This window comes from Dendropsophus ebraccatus, chromosome 11 (genome assembly GCF_027789765.1).
Source record: "Dendropsophus ebraccatus isolate aDenEbr1 chromosome 11, aDenEbr1.pat, whole genome shotgun sequence".
In the NCBI taxonomy this organism is placed as follows: Eukaryota; Metazoa; Chordata; class Amphibia; order Anura; family Hylidae; genus Dendropsophus; species Dendropsophus ebraccatus.
In genome coordinates, this window is record NC_091464.1 from 42,007,053 (window position 1) to 42,028,614 (window position 21,562).

Below are 21,562 nucleotides of genomic sequence, written 5' to 3' on the forward strand. Positions count from 1 at the left end.
CCCCCATGCTTCTCTCCCCCATCCCCATGTTTCTCTCCCCCATTGTTTTCTCCTGTTTCTCTCCCCCATCCCCAGGTTTCTCTCCCCCCCTTCCTCCTCACCTCCTCCGAGATGGTCGCCACTGCTGTCTGCCTCACCTACTGGCCGCCCGTAGGGTCGGAACGTGCTCCACGCACCACGCTCCCATTCTCCGCTGATTGGATAGGAGGAGCACGTCCGAGCGCTACAGGCGGCCAGTAGGTGAGGCGGACAGCAGCAGCGGGGCGATCTGCAGGGGCACCATAGTTTGGGGAACTTTCCCCGCGGCACACAAGACCATGTGTCGCGGCACACTGGTTGAAAATCACTGGCATAGATGATTAAGGATAATATTGTAATTCATATATGAGTCAAAGTAGTATATAGAAATAAACACTTTTTATATTCATAAAATCAAAATAGAAATAAAATAAAATATTGTATTTCTATTTTGATTTTATGAATATAAAAAGTGTTTATTTCTATATACTACTTTGACTCATATATGAATTACAATATTATCCTTAATCATCTATGCTATACTAATTTAGATACTTTAAAGGGGGTTATGCTAGAGAGCCTACTATTACTACTATTTACAATTGCTGTTTTTTGGTGCCAATCTAGTAGTGCACTCGCTACACACCCCTCACCCTAACTGTGCTACTAGGTCGAGTTCTAACACTAGAATATCTCATCTTTTTTTCCACCATGTTGGCTGATAGGAGCTATTAGACCAAGCGATATACAACTGATAATCGCTTGATGGAATAGGGCCTTAACCTCCTAGGGGTGCTCTCTCTAATTTTTTCTCCATAATCAACTGTTGTCCAGTTTGGACAAATTCTTTTATGTCCCTTTACTATATGGATGCTTATGGGGTCACCCTGTTGAAGTTCCCTACAATCTCATAGGTCTAGAATGAGATTTTTTTTTTTGCTGAAGCTTTCCACATCTACTAGATGCCTTATTTTGGGGACCCTCCAGCCAATACATTAGGGCTTATGGAAAAGAGCTGTTTACAAAGGACAAATACTTTAAAATGAAGCAGTAAGCAAAGGACACATATAATAACTTGAGGTTATTGAAAGATGGTGGTGAATGGAACCAGTAGAGGTAAGGCAAGTTCTCAAGAACTCATCCACGTGCCACTTAGTGTCACACACTCTTGGCCGAGCAGCATTCATATCTACTGTATTTGTTATATACATAGTATAAAAGAAGAAAGGAGAACGGCATGAGTAAAACTAGAAAATGCCACTGTCTCATAAGAAAGCTTTGCGTAACTGGTAGGTATCTATACAATATGTTCCCTGGATAATCGAACGTCAGGTACTCCTATGGTTCTTTACCTCCCAACTAGTTGCAAATGTTTAGATAGATCTCGAGATTCTAACAACATCCCTGATGTCAAATATTACATGTGTGAAGAAGTATCCCAAGTATAATTCAAAAATTTTAGTCTAACCACCATTACATTTATGTTGCCATTGAAAATCCTTGTTAGGCAAATGACCAGATGTTTCCTGTGTCACAAGTACTGTGTCCCAATAGCCAGCATCCCTAAATGCATGGTGTCCTGTAAAGTAGAGCCTCCCCCTGGGTGTTCTCCATTCAACTGGTTCCCTTCATTGCAACATTATAAATGTAGATGAGGCAGGCAGGGGGCCAGTACAGAGGACCTGTGATGTGAGTGATGCTCAGTATAACTTATCCAATTCCCTATTTCACGTTAAGTCCTTTTTTCATGTTATGTCCCTTTTTCTTCCTTTGTCTTCTTTTTCCTCCTACAGCATGGCTCCTCTGCACATTGGGGTTTGGATGCTCCTGGCCTGTGGACTCATACACAAAAGTTCCTCCTCTTATTATGGTAAATCCCAGATATTACATTTATTATGTGTTCTTTAATTAAAGGGTTCAATGTCATGTATGCTAGACTTATGTAGATTTCTGTAGATCAGCGGCAGGGAGCTGAAATCTCTTGCAGTTATACCCTGAAGTCTTAAGTAAACTGGAAGAGCAGATCGTAGAGCAGGGGTCCCAAACTGCAACCCTCTTGATGTAACAGAACTACAATTCCCATCATGCCTTGGAAGCTATAGCCTCGGTTGTCCAGGTATGATAGAAATGTTAGTTTTGCAACAGCTAAAGGGCCACAAATTTGACATCCTAGCTATACACATTCTGTACAAAAACTGCTGGCAATCTGACTTCCTGTAAATCGCCTAGCACTAGTACCGTATATATATATATATATATATATATATATATATATATGGACACTAAATTAGGGCCTCCATTTTGAACCTGTAATACTTGAACTGTAGGGGTTACACTCCCTGTGTCTGTACTGTGATTTTAATATGTAGACCAGAGCATATTGAATTCCTTGGGCTTGCATTGATGTAACCTATTTGAATTAGAGAGTGCATGAGCACTGAAAAACACAGTACTGTATCAGGGAATTGTACATATTGTGATAACTAGTGTTTTTTCCTAGCGTAATTTCCTGGAAGTTGGTATGAGATAAGTTATTTGCAGGGATTTGTTTGAATGGAAGTGAGGGTTATAACCAGTTAGAATGGCTTCAAACATACAGGTCTGCATTTATTATGCCTTGTGCACCAGAATTTTGGCTCCATATGGGTCTAATTGTGAAGCACAGCAATTAAGACATATACCGTTCTATTAAGCTGTGTGCATGAAAAAGAACAGGAAAGTGGGTCTTGCTCAAGAAACAGCATATTAAAGGCAGAAAGGGGAGTAATCCAAAATTCAGTGTAATATGCAAAAATTTTGGTTTATGACAATAGTTGGTTTAACCCAATACTCGGCCCCAAACCCAACCATAGGGCCCATTTACACGGTCCATTGCAGCACCAAAACCCAGCGCTGATCAATGTGATTGGTGCTCGAGTCCTCACAAAGTTCAATAAATCATGTGGCAGGGTAACATGGCTGATTGCTGAATTGACTGGATTAACATGATCATAGTCAGCCGTGCAACTCTGTTTACACAGAAAAACGTACGGCTGACTAGCGATGATTAAAATGGTTGCACAAAAGATAACATCAGGGTAGACTGTATGCAGTGATGTAGCTACCATAGAGGCACAGTAGGCAGCTGCTAAGGGGCCAGTGGGGGAGGAGGGCCTGGGGATGCACATGAAAGATAAGAGCCATCCTGTATTCGTCTGCTTAACCCTTTATGCACTGCAGTGTGAAAGTGACCCAGTGTTCACTTACATGCTGCAACATAAAAAAGGGACAAGGAGATCTCTGCTTCACTGCTCTGATAACCCGTTACCTCTGTTCTCCGGCTGCTGCAATCAAGTAGGGAAATGTGTGGAGCTCCATCCAGAGGTTATGATTAGTGCAGTAGTGTTTGAACAATAAAGCAGATATCTCCTTGTTTTCCTTTTTAACTCTTTTTTTGTGTTGCAGCATGTAAGAGAACATTGGATCACTTACACACTGTGGTGAATAAGGGGTTAAGTAGAAGGTAGTCTGCTCCTGCACCTGTGGCTCCTAATGGGCCTTCATAGTTAAATACAGTGGACTGACAGAGTAAGCAGTCATCAGCACTCTGCCAGTCACTTTTGTAGCTACAGCCAGGATACTGCCTCTGGCCACAAGAGATTTTATTTTTTGGTCACCTCATCGAGTATATATATGCAGTGGTTTGTGTTGTGTGTAGGGGGGGGGGGGGGTAGTTCAGTTTTTTGCTATGGGGCCCCATTAATCCTAGCTGCACCCCTGATTTTTTAAGGGTTCGCACCTACCTGTGGGTGTGACCCCATTTACTTGTATTGCTGTGTAGCTCCTGCCAAAATCCTGGATAATAAATGACGGCATGCAGTGGAGTATACCTGTAGGGGAAGTACAGGGGTGCAGTTTTCTCCCTTTGTTAGAGGATCTGCAACAAATGCTACGTGGTAGTTCTTTAATTCCAATGACACTCTCCATTTTATTTTACAGATGGAATTGAGGAAGTGAATAATGACTTTATTGAAAGCTGTGCAAAGGAAGCCAAGCACCTGGTAGATACAGCCTATAAAACCACCCGCCAAACGTAAGCAGAATACTGTGGAGCTTTGGGTGATGCAATGCAGGTTGAGGTTTTACAAGTAATAAGGAAATATATGGTGATATGACTTTAGTCATAGACAGCACAGTCCAAATATAGAAAATATAGCAAGGTGTTAAATGATAACAGTTTATATTGTTGATGCTAGATATCAAGACTGCATGAGTTGTTAAAAATCTGTTTAAACCTGGGTTTACCTGTAAGAAATATAAATTACTAAAACTAATGGATTATGCTGTGTTTTTTTTTCAATTGCAATCCTTATTAGGATTTTTTGTATTTTGTGCTAATATTGTGGGAAATGTCCCAGATTTCATATCTCGGCGCTTATGCAGAAAAATTCTATTTCCCAGTTTAAAAGAACGCTTAAGGAGAAAGACGGTTGATGCCCGGGATCTCATGGCTTACTTTAAGCAGCCTGTTGCAGGAAGCAGGAATGCCATAAGAGCTGCCGATTACATGGGCACCACCCTGCAGCTTCTGGAAGGAAAAGTCAAATACTTTTATGACCGTCCTTTTAATATTTCAGGTACTCACTGTAAATGTAAATTAGGGTTCTATTATATTATATATTCACTGTTTCCCACTTACATTGATGCAATTTAAACATTCAGTATTGGCATGCTCATTGATTTTTCACCCACAAACATTTTACTGGTATTACAACATAGTCCTAGTCAGTTAAAGGGATCCTAACTAAAATTTTGTTTATTAAAACAGTACCATGACACCATGTTTATTACATCAGTATTTGAGTATTTCACATCAGCACCAATCTTCTAGTCTATTACATGGCTCTACAATTGTGTGGGCAAGGCTGCACAAACAATTGCTAGATTCAGCCTCAGTATTGATCTGCAATTGGCAGCACATTTCCTATTGCATGGGGATTCTGCGGCCAATGGCAGATTAATTTTTGACTAGTGTAAAGTGGGTGAACGGCCAATGAGCAGCCATTTACTGGTTCATTGGCTGACTTCGAGCCATATTATATGGGGCAATAATTGGCCCATGTAATAGGGTCTTAAGGGTCCTATTAGACAAAGCGATTTTTAACGTTTAATGACTAACAATAAACGATCACAAATGAAATTGTTTATCGTTAACCTGAAATCCTTTACCATATTACACAGAACGATAGTCTTTAGTTACGATTGTTACTATGATCGTTTACTCAATCTGTACCTAGCAAAACAATGAACAATGGGCAATTTCACTGAATGATTAGTGAACAAATGCAGAACTAGAGCAAAAGAATGTGGAATTACAGCGAACAATTAGCAAACGATCAACAATGATTTTAGGGTCAGATCCAAATCAACGATCATCGACACACAAAACAATTACACAGGAAGATTATCGTTGAAATTTGAATGCTATAACGATTTTTCATCTGATAATTGTCCCGTATGATAGGGCCCTAAAGCTATTACCCAATATCCAATAGCTGCCCAATGTTGCCACAACATCTGAAACAATGGGAAGCTATTGAGCATCGCCAGCAATATGTTCCCGTCCCTTTTAGTCTCAGAAGTTGTCATCCGAGAGGGAGGAGGTGGAGCATTGGAGAGCAGAACAGGTAGGATATTTTCTGCTCTCTGGATAAACCCTTTAATACCTAGGACATCCACATGTTCCCTGGTGAGCTGTTTACATATAACATGCTTTAATTTACAACTTATTTTTCTCCCTTGTAGTAAAATGAAAGTTTTAAACAAGTTGACATTTCATTATTGCCAAACTTCGTATTGCAGATCTATTAACAAAGAACCAGATAGATACTATATCTAAGATTTCTGGCTGCACAGCTCAGCACCTCCCAAAAGCTTGTCGGAATCAGAACAGCCCATACCGCACCATTACTGGAGAGTGCAATAACAGGTGAGAATACATCAGTAAACTTTCCAAACAGAGGTGATGGACACATTAATTAGAATCAGAGTTAAGAAATTTGTCATATCTATATAATGTTATATAGAGCTCAAGTGTCAAGAGCTACAGCATGCACCCCCCTCCGCCCCCCTCCCTACCTTGACTGATTGATGTACAAATCTCAGTGCTGGAAGCCAAGCGGGCCAGGTGGGTGAGAGAGGAGGTGTGCATGCTGCAGCTCAGCACCAACTCTATGACACTTGAGTTTGAAATGAGGCTGTGTTCACACAACGTGAACATCCGGCCGTTCTGTGACCCTGTCCGGCCGCAGGGTTCTGATGCGGGCGCATCAGCGCACGCCCGCATCAGAGCTTCCCCCTGCACACTATGAAGCAAGCGGCCGTAGCCGCTCACTTCATTGTGTGCACTGACAGGGTTTCCTACGGCTGCAATTCGTTGAATTGCTGCCGCAGAAAACTGACATGTCAGTTGTTTGCGGGGCCACACGGGATCCCAGCCGGAGCGTATACACATCTTATACGCTCCGGCCGGGATCCCATTGAAACTAAGGCATTGTTCCACTGCGCCAAAAGTACGGCCGTTGTTGCCATTGGCAACAACGGCCGTAGTTTTATGTAGTGTGAACATAGCCTGAAAATGCAATTTTTTAACTTCACAAACAGCCATCAAATAAGAGCCAGATGTCATTTTTATTCGCTATCTGCTCATATCTGCAGCTCTAAACTTGATATAGAGCTGACAGATTCCTTTTGGAAATTTTACATTAGAAATTGTAAAGAGAAGCTTAATTTTTGTCACATTGCTTGTTTGAAGGAGAAATTCCAATCTTGGTGCTTCCAACACTGGGTTTACACGTCTGCTGCCTGCTCAGTATGAGGATGGCCTGTCCCTTCCCCGTGGATGGACTGAAAGCGTGACGGTTAATGGCTTCCGTCTCCCTTTGGTAAGAAAAACATGCTGATATTTATTTCCGCTGCTGTTCTGGTACAATGTTTTGAGAGTCAATGAGAGCAGAGAATGAAACCTTATGCCAATCTAACTTGAAGTTTTACATGTATCTTTTTAAATAGGCACGTCAAGTATCCAATGAAATTGTCAGATTCCCTACAGAAAACATCACCCTAGACAATGGCCGAGCGCTTATCTTTATGCAATGGGGACAATGGACAGACCATGACCTTGATCTCTCCCCTGAGACCCCTGCAAGGTCAACTTTCCTTGAGGGTGTGGATTGTGATACCAGCTGTGCAAGAGAGCCCCCCTGCTTTCCACTCAAGGTAACCAACACATTTTGACATCATCTACTAGTGTTGGGAGCTAGGTTTTCCTGTAGCAGACTTTTGATTTTCTATTATCTTATGTCAGTCATACTCAACTAGCAGCTGGAGAGCCACGTGTGGGTCACATGTAATACTGTACATATATGCTAGCTCAGATATATTGAAAACTTTTATTGTAAAATACCTATATATTTTATAATTCAGCCAATCAGCGATGCTTGCCAATCAATTTGCAAAAGACAGGTACACTTTAAGGCTATGTTCACACTACGTAAAACTACGGCCGTAGTTCTCGCCACAGAACTACGGCGGTAGTTTTGCGGTGTGTAACATAGCCTTATGTTCAATGGAATCCCGGGCGGCACATACACACACGGCCGCTTGCTTCACTGTGTGCTATGGAAAGCTCTGATGCGGGCGCGCGCTAATGCGCCCTCATCAGAGCTCCGCGGTCTGGAAAGTACTTAAGTACCGGCCGAGATGATCTGGCCAGAGACGGAACGGCCGGTCTCATACAGCGTGTGCACATAGCCTAAGTATGTAGACACATGTTAAATCACTGACCTTATATGTATGTGCACCTCGTCTTATTAATAAATCACCTTGCATCTAAAGTGCATTGGAGTGCCGAGAATTTATTGATTTTGGAATTGTGCTCTAGTCTACGAGCACCAGTTGCAGAGTGCCGACGGTGTGGGAGTTATAACATGTTAAATCATAGACATGTCAAAAGTTTTAATCGGTCCGGGTCTGAGTGTTCACTAAACACTCAGACTCATACCATTCGGGAAAACAGGTTGGGAAAAGACTGCTTGGCAGCGCATCCCTACTTTGCTGTGTAAAAAAAAAATTCAAAAATGTTGCAAAACGACAGTTAAGTAAAATTTTTGACATGTCACAAAGTTTAGATGGGTTGGGGTCTCAATGCTGGGATCCTCACCGATCACTAGATAAAGCTGGGATAAGTGCTTCACTCCCCAGGTTGCCGCTTGCTCCATCTCATTGCAGGACACTGGCTCCATTTTAAGTCCTAGAGTCAGAGCGAGCTCTATAGCTAGAGATTAATGCCGATACGTTGACTAATCAAAAGTTTAAACATTTCTGCATGTCTGCAATTTTTTTTTTATAAATGTCAAAACACTTTACACATGGCTCCAAAGGTCCTCTCTCCTCTCCATACTGGCCCTCTTGTTTGGACAAACCCACTATAAGCTCCTTTTTTTGGCTATGTTCACACAACGCTATCTATGCTCCGTTTAAAATTACATCCGTCATTTTGAGTCTAAAATAACAAACGTCATTTAGCTCCCTAGCCTTCCTGCAATGACGGCTGTTGGTACACTATTCTAGTTTGGGATTACTAATTGCCCTTTGGGTGCGGCTTAATTAAAAAGTCAATTGAATTTAATATTCAAAACGGAGAGAAAAAGGTGACAAAAGAAAAACTGTGTGTGAACAACTAATAAAAAAACATCAGCTGTTTGCAAAAGACGTCAGAAAATAATGATCATGTTCATCATTTGACGTCCGCGGCAAAAATGTCCGTTATTTAATACGTTGTGTGCATTGGACGTCCGTCTTTCCATTGACTTCAATGCATTGCCATAGCAGTCGCTGCAAAAACTGATGTTATTTTAAATTACTAAATCGGCCGCTTTTTCTTTATTTTTGACATTGTGTGAACATAGCCTATCACTGCAAATTTGGTTGTCTCCATAATGTTTCACTACAATAAATGTAAGACGCGCAATTCTGTATACCACAGCAATGATAGCTACATAATGCAGACCTGCCTTTATTTAAAGGCCATTGCTTGTTTAGACATGCTACTGATTTCCTGATTGTCGAATATGATAACATATGAAAATGTTGAAACAAATGTTTTCATAAAAGTACAGTATGTAACTCTAATCAAAGGGAGTCAGTTTCTCAGAAATACGATATGTTCTTTATATCAATAGATAACCATGTCATACGCCACTTGGTCGTTCAATTGTTTGCTTTGGTGCAAGTGATGTCAAAGATACTATAAAAACACTATTTCAGTATAACAAGAAAAAACACATCCATAAAAACTTCCATATAAACCATCCCACATAACGAGCAAAAAGCTATGAAATTACCTTACGGGTTATGCACAAGCCAAAAAAACAGAAATGGCTGCACACCGCACCCATGGCTGACACGAAAGCTTATTCAGCTACGTTTAAAACCAACATCAGAAGTTAGTATATAATTTGGCCAAACCATATTGCCTCATGTACCACGTGCAGGTCTTCTGATACACATGAGTCCCTAACCAAAAAACATCGCTGTGCCGGTCAGCGACCACAATCCCCACAAAGCGTGCGCAAGCAGAGAAGGGTCTGGTCCTGTGACAATGGGGTTGCAGGGCCATTCCGTGGCCCCCCTTCTCTGCTTGCGCACGTTTTGTGGGGATTGTGGTCGCTGACCGGCACAGTGATGTTTTTTGGTTAGGGACTCATGTGTATCAGAAGACCTGCACGTGGTACATGAGGCAATATGCTTTGGCCAAATTATATACTAACTTCTGATGTTGGTTTTAAATGTAGCTGAATAAGCTTTCGTGTCAGCCATGGGTGCGATGTGCAGCCATTTCTGTCTTTTTGACTTGTGCATATTTTACCTTACGGGTTATTCTTTTTTCCTTTTGCAAATATTTTAACAATGGTGTCACATTTTTCCCTACACATAAAAAGTAGTACTCATAGATGGAAGAATCATGCAATGTGCCCTGCAATGTATAAGGGCTCTGTATGTGTACTACACATATATTATACTATATAGTGGGTAGAGTTTGGTTATATAGTGTAAAAGTAAAATTTTGATTTTAATTTAATTGGTAGTGAATGAAAGATCAATGTGAGTTTGACAACTGCTAGTATCCCCACCAATCATGGGGTCCCGAGTCCTCCAGTTTGAGTGGCAGTCATGTGTGTGCACTGGTGCTCCACTCACTGGCTATTAGATGAAAGAGATGGCCAAGTGCAGTGCTTGGCCATCTCCATCAGCCCTGATCATTGTTGTGATAGATTGGGGTGTTAGAGGTTGGACCCTCAGCAATAATACATTTATCACCAACCCTGTGGATAGGTGATAGATGTTGTTTGTTGGACAATCCCATTAAAGGAGAAGTCCAGCATTTTCTAAAAGCTGACAGCCTGCAGAGGGAGGGGGGGGGGGGGGGGGGGGAATTTGATTGTAAATAAAGACTTATCTCTCCCCATGCCTGCGGCCTCTGGACCCCCGCCAGGCTCACGGATCTCTGAGGTGTCCACATCACAACCTGGCTGATAGACTGGCCACCCAGCCAGTTAGTGACTGGGGTGGGACGTCGCTCAAGTCACTGATTGGCCAAGCGGCCAATCCATCAGCTTGGACAGGCATTTCCCCTTGATTCGTGACGTCATCACAACTTGGGGGAAAATAACTTCTGGCGGGCCAGCAGCTCATTGTGAGCATGGGAAGAGGTAAGTTGTTACTTAAAATCAATTTCACCTCTTCCCCTGCTGGCTGTCGGAAAGTGCTGGACTTCCCCTTTAAGGAATTTCTATGCATGCATAGTTATCATAGTTATGTTATCTGTGGTGTCACATCTACTCCATTATCTGTATTCAGGTTATCACTTTGTATTAAGGCCGTAATACATGGCCATATCTGTCAGTGCCATGGGCAGAGAGGAGGAGATGAAGTAGGAAACAATATCGTTGCAGTTGGCTCCCTCAATGGAGGTTGGAACTAACCTTGAATTCACGATTCTGATAACAATTATGAGTGACTGGAAAGGCGAATGAATCGCCTCCAGCTCTAATAGTGGGCCAGTGAAAATATGTATCACATCAGAATCTTCCACTGGAAGTATGCATTGAGAAATCTTCCTACAGTAGCTGTACAGAGCCTAAAACATTCAGAAAAACTAACAGGTTCTAAAGGGATTAAGTTCCTTTTTTCCAGCCACAGCAGTAGGGAACTAGATAAGGATTTGTTATTCCTGTGGGCGGCTGCAGAAAAACTCAACATTCGGCTGCACTTGTCTTTCACTACCTATAGCTACCTGCTGGGAGGCCAAGAAGCAGAACACTCAGTGATCAGCATAACGTCAAGGATACTCCTTTTTAAAAACAGATTGTCCATTAATGATAAATAGGATGGCACATTTCAGCCATCGATATCTAAAATTATCTTGTGATTATCAAAATTTGCCATCATACAGTAAGTTAACGTCTATTCCCTTGTGTCTTTTCATGGCAGATTCCACCAAATGATCCTCGGTTTACAAACCGTAGCGACTGTATCCCACTCTTCCGCTCCTCTCCTGTATGCACCCCGGGATCTCCAGTCCGCGAACAGATAAACATACTCACCTCTTTTATTGATGGGAGCCAAGTGTACGGCAGTGATCTGCCACTTTCTTTTAAACTACGTAATAACACAAATCAGCTTGGACTTATGGCTATCAATCAGAACTTCACAGACGATGGTCTGGCGTATCTTCCATTTGAAACTGCAGAAGAAGATTTCTGTGTCCTGACTAATAGATCATCTGGAATCCCTTGTTTCTTGGGAGGTACATATATTATGTAGTTAATAAAAGTTAAATAAAGTTAATAAACAATAATAAAGGTTTTGTTGATAAATATAAAAATCTGGTGAAAAAACAGGGTACTGTATGTAAATAAAAGTGGAACCTTCTAATATACTGTGTGATTATGTACCATTTACATTACTCATGACTCTCAATCCTTAGTAAAGATGTTGCATAATGGACTATATGTACAAATACATTGCCTTTTTTATTATTTGTAGGAGACCCCCGTGTTAGCGAACAACCTGGCCTCACTGCTTTTCACACACTCTTTGTACGTGCACACAACACCATAGCAACACAACTACGGAGGATCAACCCACGGTGGTCTGGAGAGACTTTGTATCAAGAAGCTAGGAAGATTGTTGGAGGAATCTTGCAGGTGGTTAATACTTATTTTTTTACTATATATAATTTTTCTTTTTGTTACATTGCCGATTGTCTTTAACTTACTTTTTTATATTTGACAGAAAATAACATACAAAGATTGGCTGCCTTTACTGTTGGGATCAGAACTGCCCAATGTTCTCCCAAGATACAGAGGTTATAATGAGTCTGTGGATCCAAGAGTGGCCAACGTATTCACTGTTGTGTTCCGCATGGGCCATACTCTTATACAGCCACTCATTTATCGCCTTGCAGACGGCTATCGTCCCTATGCTCCAGAGCCACAGACCCCGCTTCACATGACTTTCTTTAATAGCTGGAGAGTAGTCAGACAAGGTAATATTTCCATGTATAATTATAAAGTTTACACAAGAGATTTATCATGCTAAGGATAATGGGGAATTTCCAGCAACAAGCTTCTGTGTCATTGAAATAGAGAAGCAATGAATAATTTTAATATCTGCGGAAGGATATATGGACCATTTTTACTTACCATGAGAGATGAGCTCATTTTTACATGTTATTCTTATCAATCTCTATTGTGTTTGGATCTCCAACATCTGATTCCTGTTTACCAATCCTTTGTATTCATATAGGGTCTGCCTTCCATCATTCATGTCTAGACAGAGGTATAGATTAAAATTAAAACTCACAGTTTTAACAAAACCTATTGTAGAAATAGGGATATAGAGGTGAGATCTGACTGATGGAAAGAGATATTGATAAAATAATAAACATGGAATTTGGGAACAAAAAAATGATATGGTGTTAAAGAATAGACACATGGATGTGCCTCAATAACAATGGAAAGTGGATGTCACTTTTCATGCACATTCACCAGTAGACTAACAAATAAACATTTTTGCTCCAAATATTTTGAATTATGTTGAGAGGTAAATGGACCTGGACATGTCCAGGTATGGAGGAGCATTCTGGTTAAGCATCTTGTATGTTGTACACAGGAGGGATTGATCCTCTTCTCCGAGGACTCATGGCAAATCGAGCCAAACTAAATCGTCAAAACCAATTGGTGGTGGATGAGTTGAGGGAACGTCTCTTCAAGCTCTTCAAACGGACTGGGCTTGACTTACCAGCCATCAACTTGCAAAGGGGCCGTGAACATGGTATACCAGGTAATTATTGTAGACTGCAGATACTGTACACAACACAGTTCTCAATTTTTCCTATTGTTTAGATGTATTGTCTTTAATGCAAAATTAAGCAACTTTCTAATTACTTTGCATTTAAAATTGAGTCTGTGCAGCTATTCTGCTGCTTAAGGCATAGATAATAAAGCAAACAGCTTCTGGCTGTACCAGCTCATTCCGCTCACCCCTACAGATCGCATGGGTTGTGCTGTACTAGCAAGTAGATAGGAAGGAGAAGTGTGGAGAGTTAGAGCATCAGTAAGAGCCATCATTGTCATAAAAGACAGATTCTTCTTGGGTTGAAGAGAAAGCAGAATCCTAGAAACACAGAACATGTTTTGCGTGTATGTATTTTCACATATATAGAAAATAAATGCTTTGTATAAGTAGTTGAAAACATGGTATAAAGTTGAATATAGAATTGCTAGGTCCTAGTGCTCAATATGTACGGATCAATTCTAGTCTCTTCTTCTTCTCTATTTAAACTCATTCCTTGTCTTATATCCAATAATTACTATTAAAAACCTGTACGTGTGAACACAACCTGGGGGAAGTGAGGGATTAGCCGTGGAGTTCCCCTGTTAGCATCTAGAGTGTTTCTAGCAATGAAAAAAGAAGCAAAATAATTGAATTCACTTTTTAATTGGTGAATTTCAACTCCCTGAAAAGAAAAATTCACAGTGGCCTATAATTGATATATAATAGTGTGATAGACAGTAGTATAAAATGTATTTACTTGCTGTACTGTTGTGAATGATAATGGAGGGCCCCCTGCTCCAAGATGGCGCCCCCATCGTGTACCACGCACGGATTCTTTCCTTATCTCTGGGTGACGGATGGAAGAAACCAATGAACAGAGGATACTACACACCCTACACCCTTGCTTTGTTTGTACTTACTACATAAACTGCTTGCTACGCAATAAAGATCAAGTATTGTATGTCCAGCAGGAAGTGTTGTTTATTTACATTCAGGAATAGTGCTCTCTGCTGACATCTCTGGCCGAGCCAGGAACTGTCCTGAGCAGGAGAGGTTTTCCATGGGAATTTGCTACTTCTCTGGACAGTTCCTGACTCGGCCAGAGATGTCAGCAGAGAGCACTGTTTCTGAATGTAAATAAACAACACTTCCTGCAGGACATACAACAGTTTATAAGTATGGGAAGACTGGAGATTTTAAAATAGAAGCAAATTACAAATCTATATAACTTTCTGAAACCAGTTGATTTGAAAGAAAATTTTTTTTGCTGGACAACCCCTTTTACTAAATTATATTAACTAAATTTCAAGATCATTTCTTTTGCAAAAACTGTGGTTGAAACAAGTTCTTTTTCTGTGATCTGTTAATCTGTACCAGTATTTAGTTAAAACATTATACCAAAAAATATGCTGGGACAAACAAGTCCAACAGGTAAGGGCCCGTTTATGCTACGGAATTTGCGCCTTGTGCGGAAAGCCCTAGCACTTAAACAGATATAAGGCATAATTTGGCACCGATTCTGCATGGAATTTCAGCGCTGATTCCGTAGTGTGAACGGGCCCTAAGGCTTTGTTCACACTAGTGTTAAGGTTTTGGTTTTTGCTCTTGAATTAGCTGTTACAGCTGTGACAAATTCATTTTCATATGCATCCTTACCAAGGCCGTATTAACAGCTGTTGCCCTAGGCACTGAACCTGAAGACGTCCCATCTTGGGGAGCGTGGGGGAGAGTGATTTCGGCCACATGCTTTTCTATATTGTCTGAATCATGTTTTTTGTGGTTTTGAACTGCATAAAACACAAATTTCCACATTGAATCAATGATTAGAGCCGTCTGCATATTGTGTGAAGGAATTCTCACTACAGTATTGGTAGATTGGTAGGTAATAGCTTCAGGTGTCACAGTCATACCAGACCTGACCAACACTGCCACACCAGACCTGACCATCCCCCCCCCACCCTTACCCCCCCCCCCCCAAAAAGACACCTGATTAACTGACTGGCAAGTCTGAACTGGAGGTGGGAGACTAAAAAAATAAAAACAAAAAAAGTTGTTTCCTTCCCCCTACTCCCTGGCGCTGCCCCCCTGCAAGGTGCTGCCCTAGGCACCGGACCACAGGTGCCTAGTGTTAAATACAGCCCTGATCCTTACATGTTCTGGTGTTTTGAACAGTGAGAATAGTGCTACAGACTATTCTGTTCTTACTTTCATAAATGTCAGAAATCAGGTTGGAAAGCCCATAGCAAGAATCCTGAAACAGATAAAGATCAGATAAATAGATAGATAGATAGAATAAATTAATAAAATAAGCATTAATAAGCTTACATTCTGGATACAAATTATAATATATGGTCTTACATTCTAAAATTCAGAAATAGTAAGGAGTTTTACTTTATTTATGCACCTGAAAAATATTTTCTATTTATTATTATTGCATCTTAGGTGATTTGAATGTAGTACCCGAACCTATGAATTTCTTAATTCTTAAATATTTTCTTTTTTGTATAGGATACAATGCATGGAGAAGGTTTTGTGGAATGTCTGCACCACGCAATTTGAATGAGTTGGCTGCTGTGCTAAATAACATGGAGCTGGCCCAAAAGTTTATAAATCTCTATGGAACACCTGAAAACATTGACATTTGGGTTGGAGGGGTTGCAGAACCTTTAGTTCGCAATGGCAGAATTGGGAGGCTGCTTACATGTCTGATTGGCAACCAGTTCCGTAGGGCTCGGGATGGAGACCGGTAAGTACACTTGGAATAGATAAAAATATTTCAAAAACGCATTCAAACATTCCATATCCATTAACCCCTTAAGGACAGAGCCAATTTCGATTTTTGCGTTTTAGTTTTTTCCTCCTTGTGCTTAAAAGGCCATAGCACTTGCATTTTTCCACCTAGAAACCCACATGTGCCCTTATTTTTTGCGTCACTAATTGTACTTTGCAATGACAGGCTGAATTTTTGCATAAAGTACACTGCGAAACCAGAAAAAAATTCAAAGTGTGGTGAAATTGAAAAAAAAAAGCATTTTGTTTATTTGGGGGAAATGTGTTTTTACGCCATTCGCCCTGGGGTAAAACTGACTTGTTATATATGTTCCTCAAGTTGTTACGATTAAAACGATATGTAACATGTATAACTTATATTGTATCTGATGGCCTGTAAAAAATTTAAACCATTGTCAACAAATATACGTCACTTAAAATCGCTCCATTCCCAGGCTTATAGCACTTTTATCCTTTGGTCTATGGGGCTGTGTGAGGTGTCATTTTTTGCGCCATGATGTGTTCTTTCTATCGGTACCTTGATTGCGCATATATGACTTTTTGATCGCTTTTTATTACAATTTTTCTGGATTTGATGTGACCAAAAATGTGCAATTTTGCACTTTGGGAATTTTTTGCGCTGACGCCGTTTACCGTGCGAGATCAGGAATGTGATTAATTAATAGTTTGGGCGATTACGCACGCGGCGATAGCAAACATGTTTGTTTATTTATTTATTTATTTACTTTTATTTATAACCTGGGAAAAGGGGGGTGATTCAGACTTATTATTAGGGGAGGGGGCTTTTTACTATTAACAACACTTTTTTTTTTACTTTTACACTTATACTAGAAGCCCCCCTAGGGGACTTCTAGTATATACACTGTGATCTCTCGGCGCCATCTTGGAGCGGTCCCCGGCCGGCTTCAGAAACGGAGATCGCTCCTCCGGGATAACATCCTGGGGGAGCGATCTCCGCCACTAGACACCAGGGAACGGCTGAATCCGGTAATCGGATGCAGCTGTCATGTTTGTACTGTATACCTACGGTCCCGGGCTACAAGCGGCACCCGGGACCGCCGCGGTTCAGAGCGGGGTCGCCGCGCGGCCCCGCTCTGAACGTCCTTACCGGCATCAGGGCGTAAATTTACGCCCGATGTCGTTAAGGGGTTAACACTAAAATTGGCCATAAAGCTAAGGAAACGTGCTGGTAGATCAGCCAGCACGCTTCCTAAACATCCCCCTGTACCCTCCGTCCCATGTACATACAGCCCGCAAAGTTAGTTTAACAGTCTCCCGCGCTCTATGCAAATTACCATCTAAGTAGTCACGGTGGGCGGGTGGCTGGTCATGTAGTCACGGTGGGCGGGGGCTTCTTCAAGTAGTCACTGTTCTGGGCAGGCTCCGGCGCTGTTATCACGCCCCTCTGGGCGTGTGTGGAAAGCGCCACATGGTGACGTCATTAGGGGGGGCCGGCATTGCACGTCGGCCACGCCGACATCTTTACTAAGCTGTGCATGCGCAGTAGAGTGGGTGAAGCCGCTGTTGTACTACGCTGCGCAGGCGCAGTACAGCAGCGTCTTCTCCAGCAGCACTGCGCATTAGTAAAGACATCGGTGTGGCCGATGTGCAATGCCGGCCCCCCCTAATGACGTCACCATGCGGCGCTTTCCACACACGCCTAGAGGGGCGTGATAACAGAGTCGGAGCCTGCCCAGGACAGTGACTACTTGAAGAAGCCACCCGCCCACCGTGACTACATGACCAGCCACCCGCCCACCGTGACTACTTAGATGGTAATTTGCATAGAGCGCGGGAGACTGTTAAACTAAATTTGCAGGCTGTATGTACATGGGACGGAGGGTACAGGGGGATGTTTAGGAAGCTGGCTGGCTGATCTACCAGCACGTTTCCTTAGCTTTATGGCCAATTTTAGTGTGATTGGTTCCCTTTAAATAATGTTTTCTTTCTTTTATGCGGCGCTATGGTATCCTTCACTCAATGTCAAAATATGTGAATGAGGTCTAATATTTTTAGATAATTAATTAATGATAAGGAAATGTTTATGATGAAGTTGTTTTTTTTTTTTTTTCAATAACTGTATATTTTATATGACATGTAACATACAATGAATATTACTCAGAAACTCTTTGTCATTGACTCCTTAATTATCTTTTCCTGTAGATTTTATTATGAGAATCCTGGTGTGTTCACCACGGCTCAGAGGAATGCGATAGAGAGAGTGACATTTGCACGTGTCATCTGTGACAATACTAAGATTACTGAGATTCCTCGAAATGTCTTCATGGCCAATCAGTATCCTCGGGATTTTGTAAGATGTTCCAGAATCCCAGCCCTAGACCTAACACCATGGAGAGCAACTTAACCTGAAAATGGTGAGCCAAACTAAGGGGTTACAAACATCATAGAACAGTTATCTAAAGAAATTAACATAAATTATCTAAGAAAAACTAAGGTCCCATTCACACAGAGCAAGAGGGGCGGAATTCCGCGGCGGAATTGTCTGCCACGGAATGCCATTAGCCTCCGTGTCATAATGACATGTTCATTCTTCAGCACTGAGAGACGCTGAGCGATGCGGTGCACGCGCCTCCCATAGAAAGTCATTATGACACGGAGGCTAACGGCATTCCGCCGCGGAATTCCGCCCCTCTTGCTCTGTGTGAATGGGGCCTAAGTATAAGGCACTGGAAATATTTATCTTCAATCCAAACTGTAAGCATCAAAACTGTAAATGAGGGAATGGGAAATTAATACAGTGAAACTTGGAAATGTCATGTTTGTATCTAGATTAGATTTTCTCTGATCTTAAGAGCCACCCTATACTATGTATACAGTACTTAAAAGGCCACATCTGTGGAAGGCAATGTCTCGAAGCAATGGTTGTCATAAGGAGTGGTTACTATTGCATTTTGATATTATTCTGACTATATTTCATGTAAACTAGCAACTCCCCAATATACATTTAGTATAAAAACCGTTCCACTGTAATGTGGTGGGATCAATCTGATAGTAGAATAATGAAGCCAATGTCCTGAGAATTTGGTACGAGAGGATGTATGGCACTCTAACAGGCGCTAGTTCATACACAGAAGCTATATGCTGTCAACAGGGGTGTAGATTGCAAGGCCTCGGCAAGCCCCATGTTGAGGGAGAACGCACCAACAATAAACTTTGTCTCTATTATCAAGCAAACGAGTTACCTTGTAAGCATAATAGAGACCTTTAAAAACAATCTTGCAATCTTTTTGGGTGTGTGGCAATCACATATAGAAGTATGTTCACTAATCATAATGTATTCTTTATAACTTTTTCTTTTCCAGATAACTGTTACCATCTTGGAACCGGAAAATACTTAGCGAAACCAGAACACATCAGTTCTCCAAGAGAACAACTGCCATACTTTCCTGTTGTCTATAATGCAATGCTATATTGTTTGAAAACACTGTGAGGGACACATCAATAGGGGTATAGCTACTGTGGGTGTAATAATGGAAAGGCACCCAGGTTCTGTTGGGGATCCAAAACCTCTGTGCCACATATGAAGACACCAGATTTACACTTCGCACATAATAGATGGGACCAGTTATTAGCTTGCTTGAGAGTAAAGGAAAACTGGAGTAGCTGTCCAAATAAGATTTCATATTTCAATATTTAGAGGCTATAAAGTGTCCATTTAAAAAAAAAAACTAAAAACTTTTTACATGTGAGCCATGTCAAAGTTTTCAATGGTTGGGTCAGAGTGTTCATCCCCCCTCTGATCATTAGATAGAGCCATAAGAAGCAATCCGCTAATCATTTCACTTCCAGGCTTGCCGAGATCTTTGTCTAACAGATGGACTCCATAGACTTACAATGGAGGCTATCTCCTTCAGCGAGACAGAAAATGCATCAAATCAGGGAGTAAACTGCTTCTCCTAGCTCTACTTAACAACTGGTGGGAGTCTGAACACCTCACCCCCAACCCATCAAAACTTTTGACATATCTCTAGTATATATACAAAGTTTGTTTTATAGGTTGCTGTGCTCACTTTGAATTCCAAGCAGTGATCGGACTGGTTGCAATGTGCAACTGCTTCACTTTTCCATTGCTTGACTTTTGATAAAACTTACCTAGTATTCCTAAGCTTAAATATGCCTCTTAGCTATGTATTTTCTTTTAACTTAGTATAATCTCTTTTTCATTAAACATATTTTACTCAATGAGCTTTATGCAAATATAATAATCACAATAATCTACTTATCCTGTATATAAATATGTGTGTGTTTATTTTCTATATAAGACATTTTTATTTGTACTACCAAAATATTTGCAAGATGAAATAGGTGCCTATAGGATATTTTCATAAGGACTTTAAAAAATTCTTACTAGATGACAATTAGTAAAATGGTAAGCAACATACATTTCCTGAATAATAATGCTATACAATGCCTCTGCAACCACCATATATTGCAAATATATATATATATATATATATATATATATATATATATATATATACTACTATACAGTTCTGCACAATTATTAACTAAATACCATATATATTTTGCTTAAATAATACTAGATGCCTTGTCCTTTTATCACCTTGCTGGGCCCCTCACCCTCAGTGTGGTGGTATGTCTCCTTGCCAGTGCCGGCCCTGATTAAGCTGATTTGTTAAAAAAATATCTGCCTAGTTTTATTTCTACAGCCTCTACAGTTTGTTGTGTGAGCTCTGTTTTCCCATACACTTGTAGAAACAGCCCATGTGATTATCCCTTGCAGATTGCCTTGCATCTGCTTTCCTTTCTATCTGCAGCATGTGTGATCTGCCTGCTCTAGACAGACAGAGGGGGCAGCAGAGAGCACTGTCTTAGACAGAAACAAAGGATACAGCACTTCCCTCAGAACAAATAGCAGCTGATAAGTACTGGAAGGCATTCATTCTTTTAAAATACAAGTAATTTTACAAATCTGTATAACTTGCTGACACCAGTTGATTTAAAAGCAGTTTTTTTTCTTTGGCGTACCCCTTTTAAAATAAAATGATACTTCCCTTTACATAAACACCTGTGCCGTCTGTTGAATCTGGAAAATCAAGAGTTATTATATCTTCCTTTTATACTTCCCCCTTTTACTACTCCACCACTTGCTACATTCCCACAATCCACCCTTAGGCTGGTTTCACACTATGGTTTTTTGAATCTGTTTTTTGCAAAATAGGATGAAAAACTGATGAAAAAACGGATGCATTAGTGTGCATCTGTTTTGATCCGTTTTTCAATTGACTTCCATAATAAAAAAAACGAATCAAAACGAATCAATTTTTTAAATGTGCACAAAAACGTGGCTGACCTTATTTATGTGTACATAAAAAAAAAAAAGGATCCCTTT

At 40.8% G+C, this 21,562-nt stretch overlaps 1 protein-coding gene across 1 annotated transcript; it reads left to right on the top strand.

Annotated features, from left to right (window-relative positions):
- The first annotated feature begins 1,812 nt into the window (after positions 1-1,812).
- On the top strand, positions 1,813-21,235 carry LOC138767208 (myeloperoxidase-like). The gene is made up of 13 exons (XM_069944563.1): positions 1,813-1,888; positions 3,997-4,090; positions 4,459-4,634; positions 5,860-5,986; positions 6,812-6,941; positions 7,069-7,275; positions 11,551-11,866; positions 12,106-12,266; positions 12,355-12,607; positions 13,234-13,404; positions 15,907-16,144; positions 18,352-18,563; positions 19,512-21,235. The coding sequence occupies exons 1-12, from the start codon at positions 1,813-1,815 to the stop codon at positions 18,551-18,553; spliced, it is 2,151 nt and encodes a 716-aa protein (XP_069800664.1). The 3' UTR covers positions 18,554-18,563; positions 19,512-21,235.
- Positions 21,236-21,562: the final 327 nt, after the last annotated feature.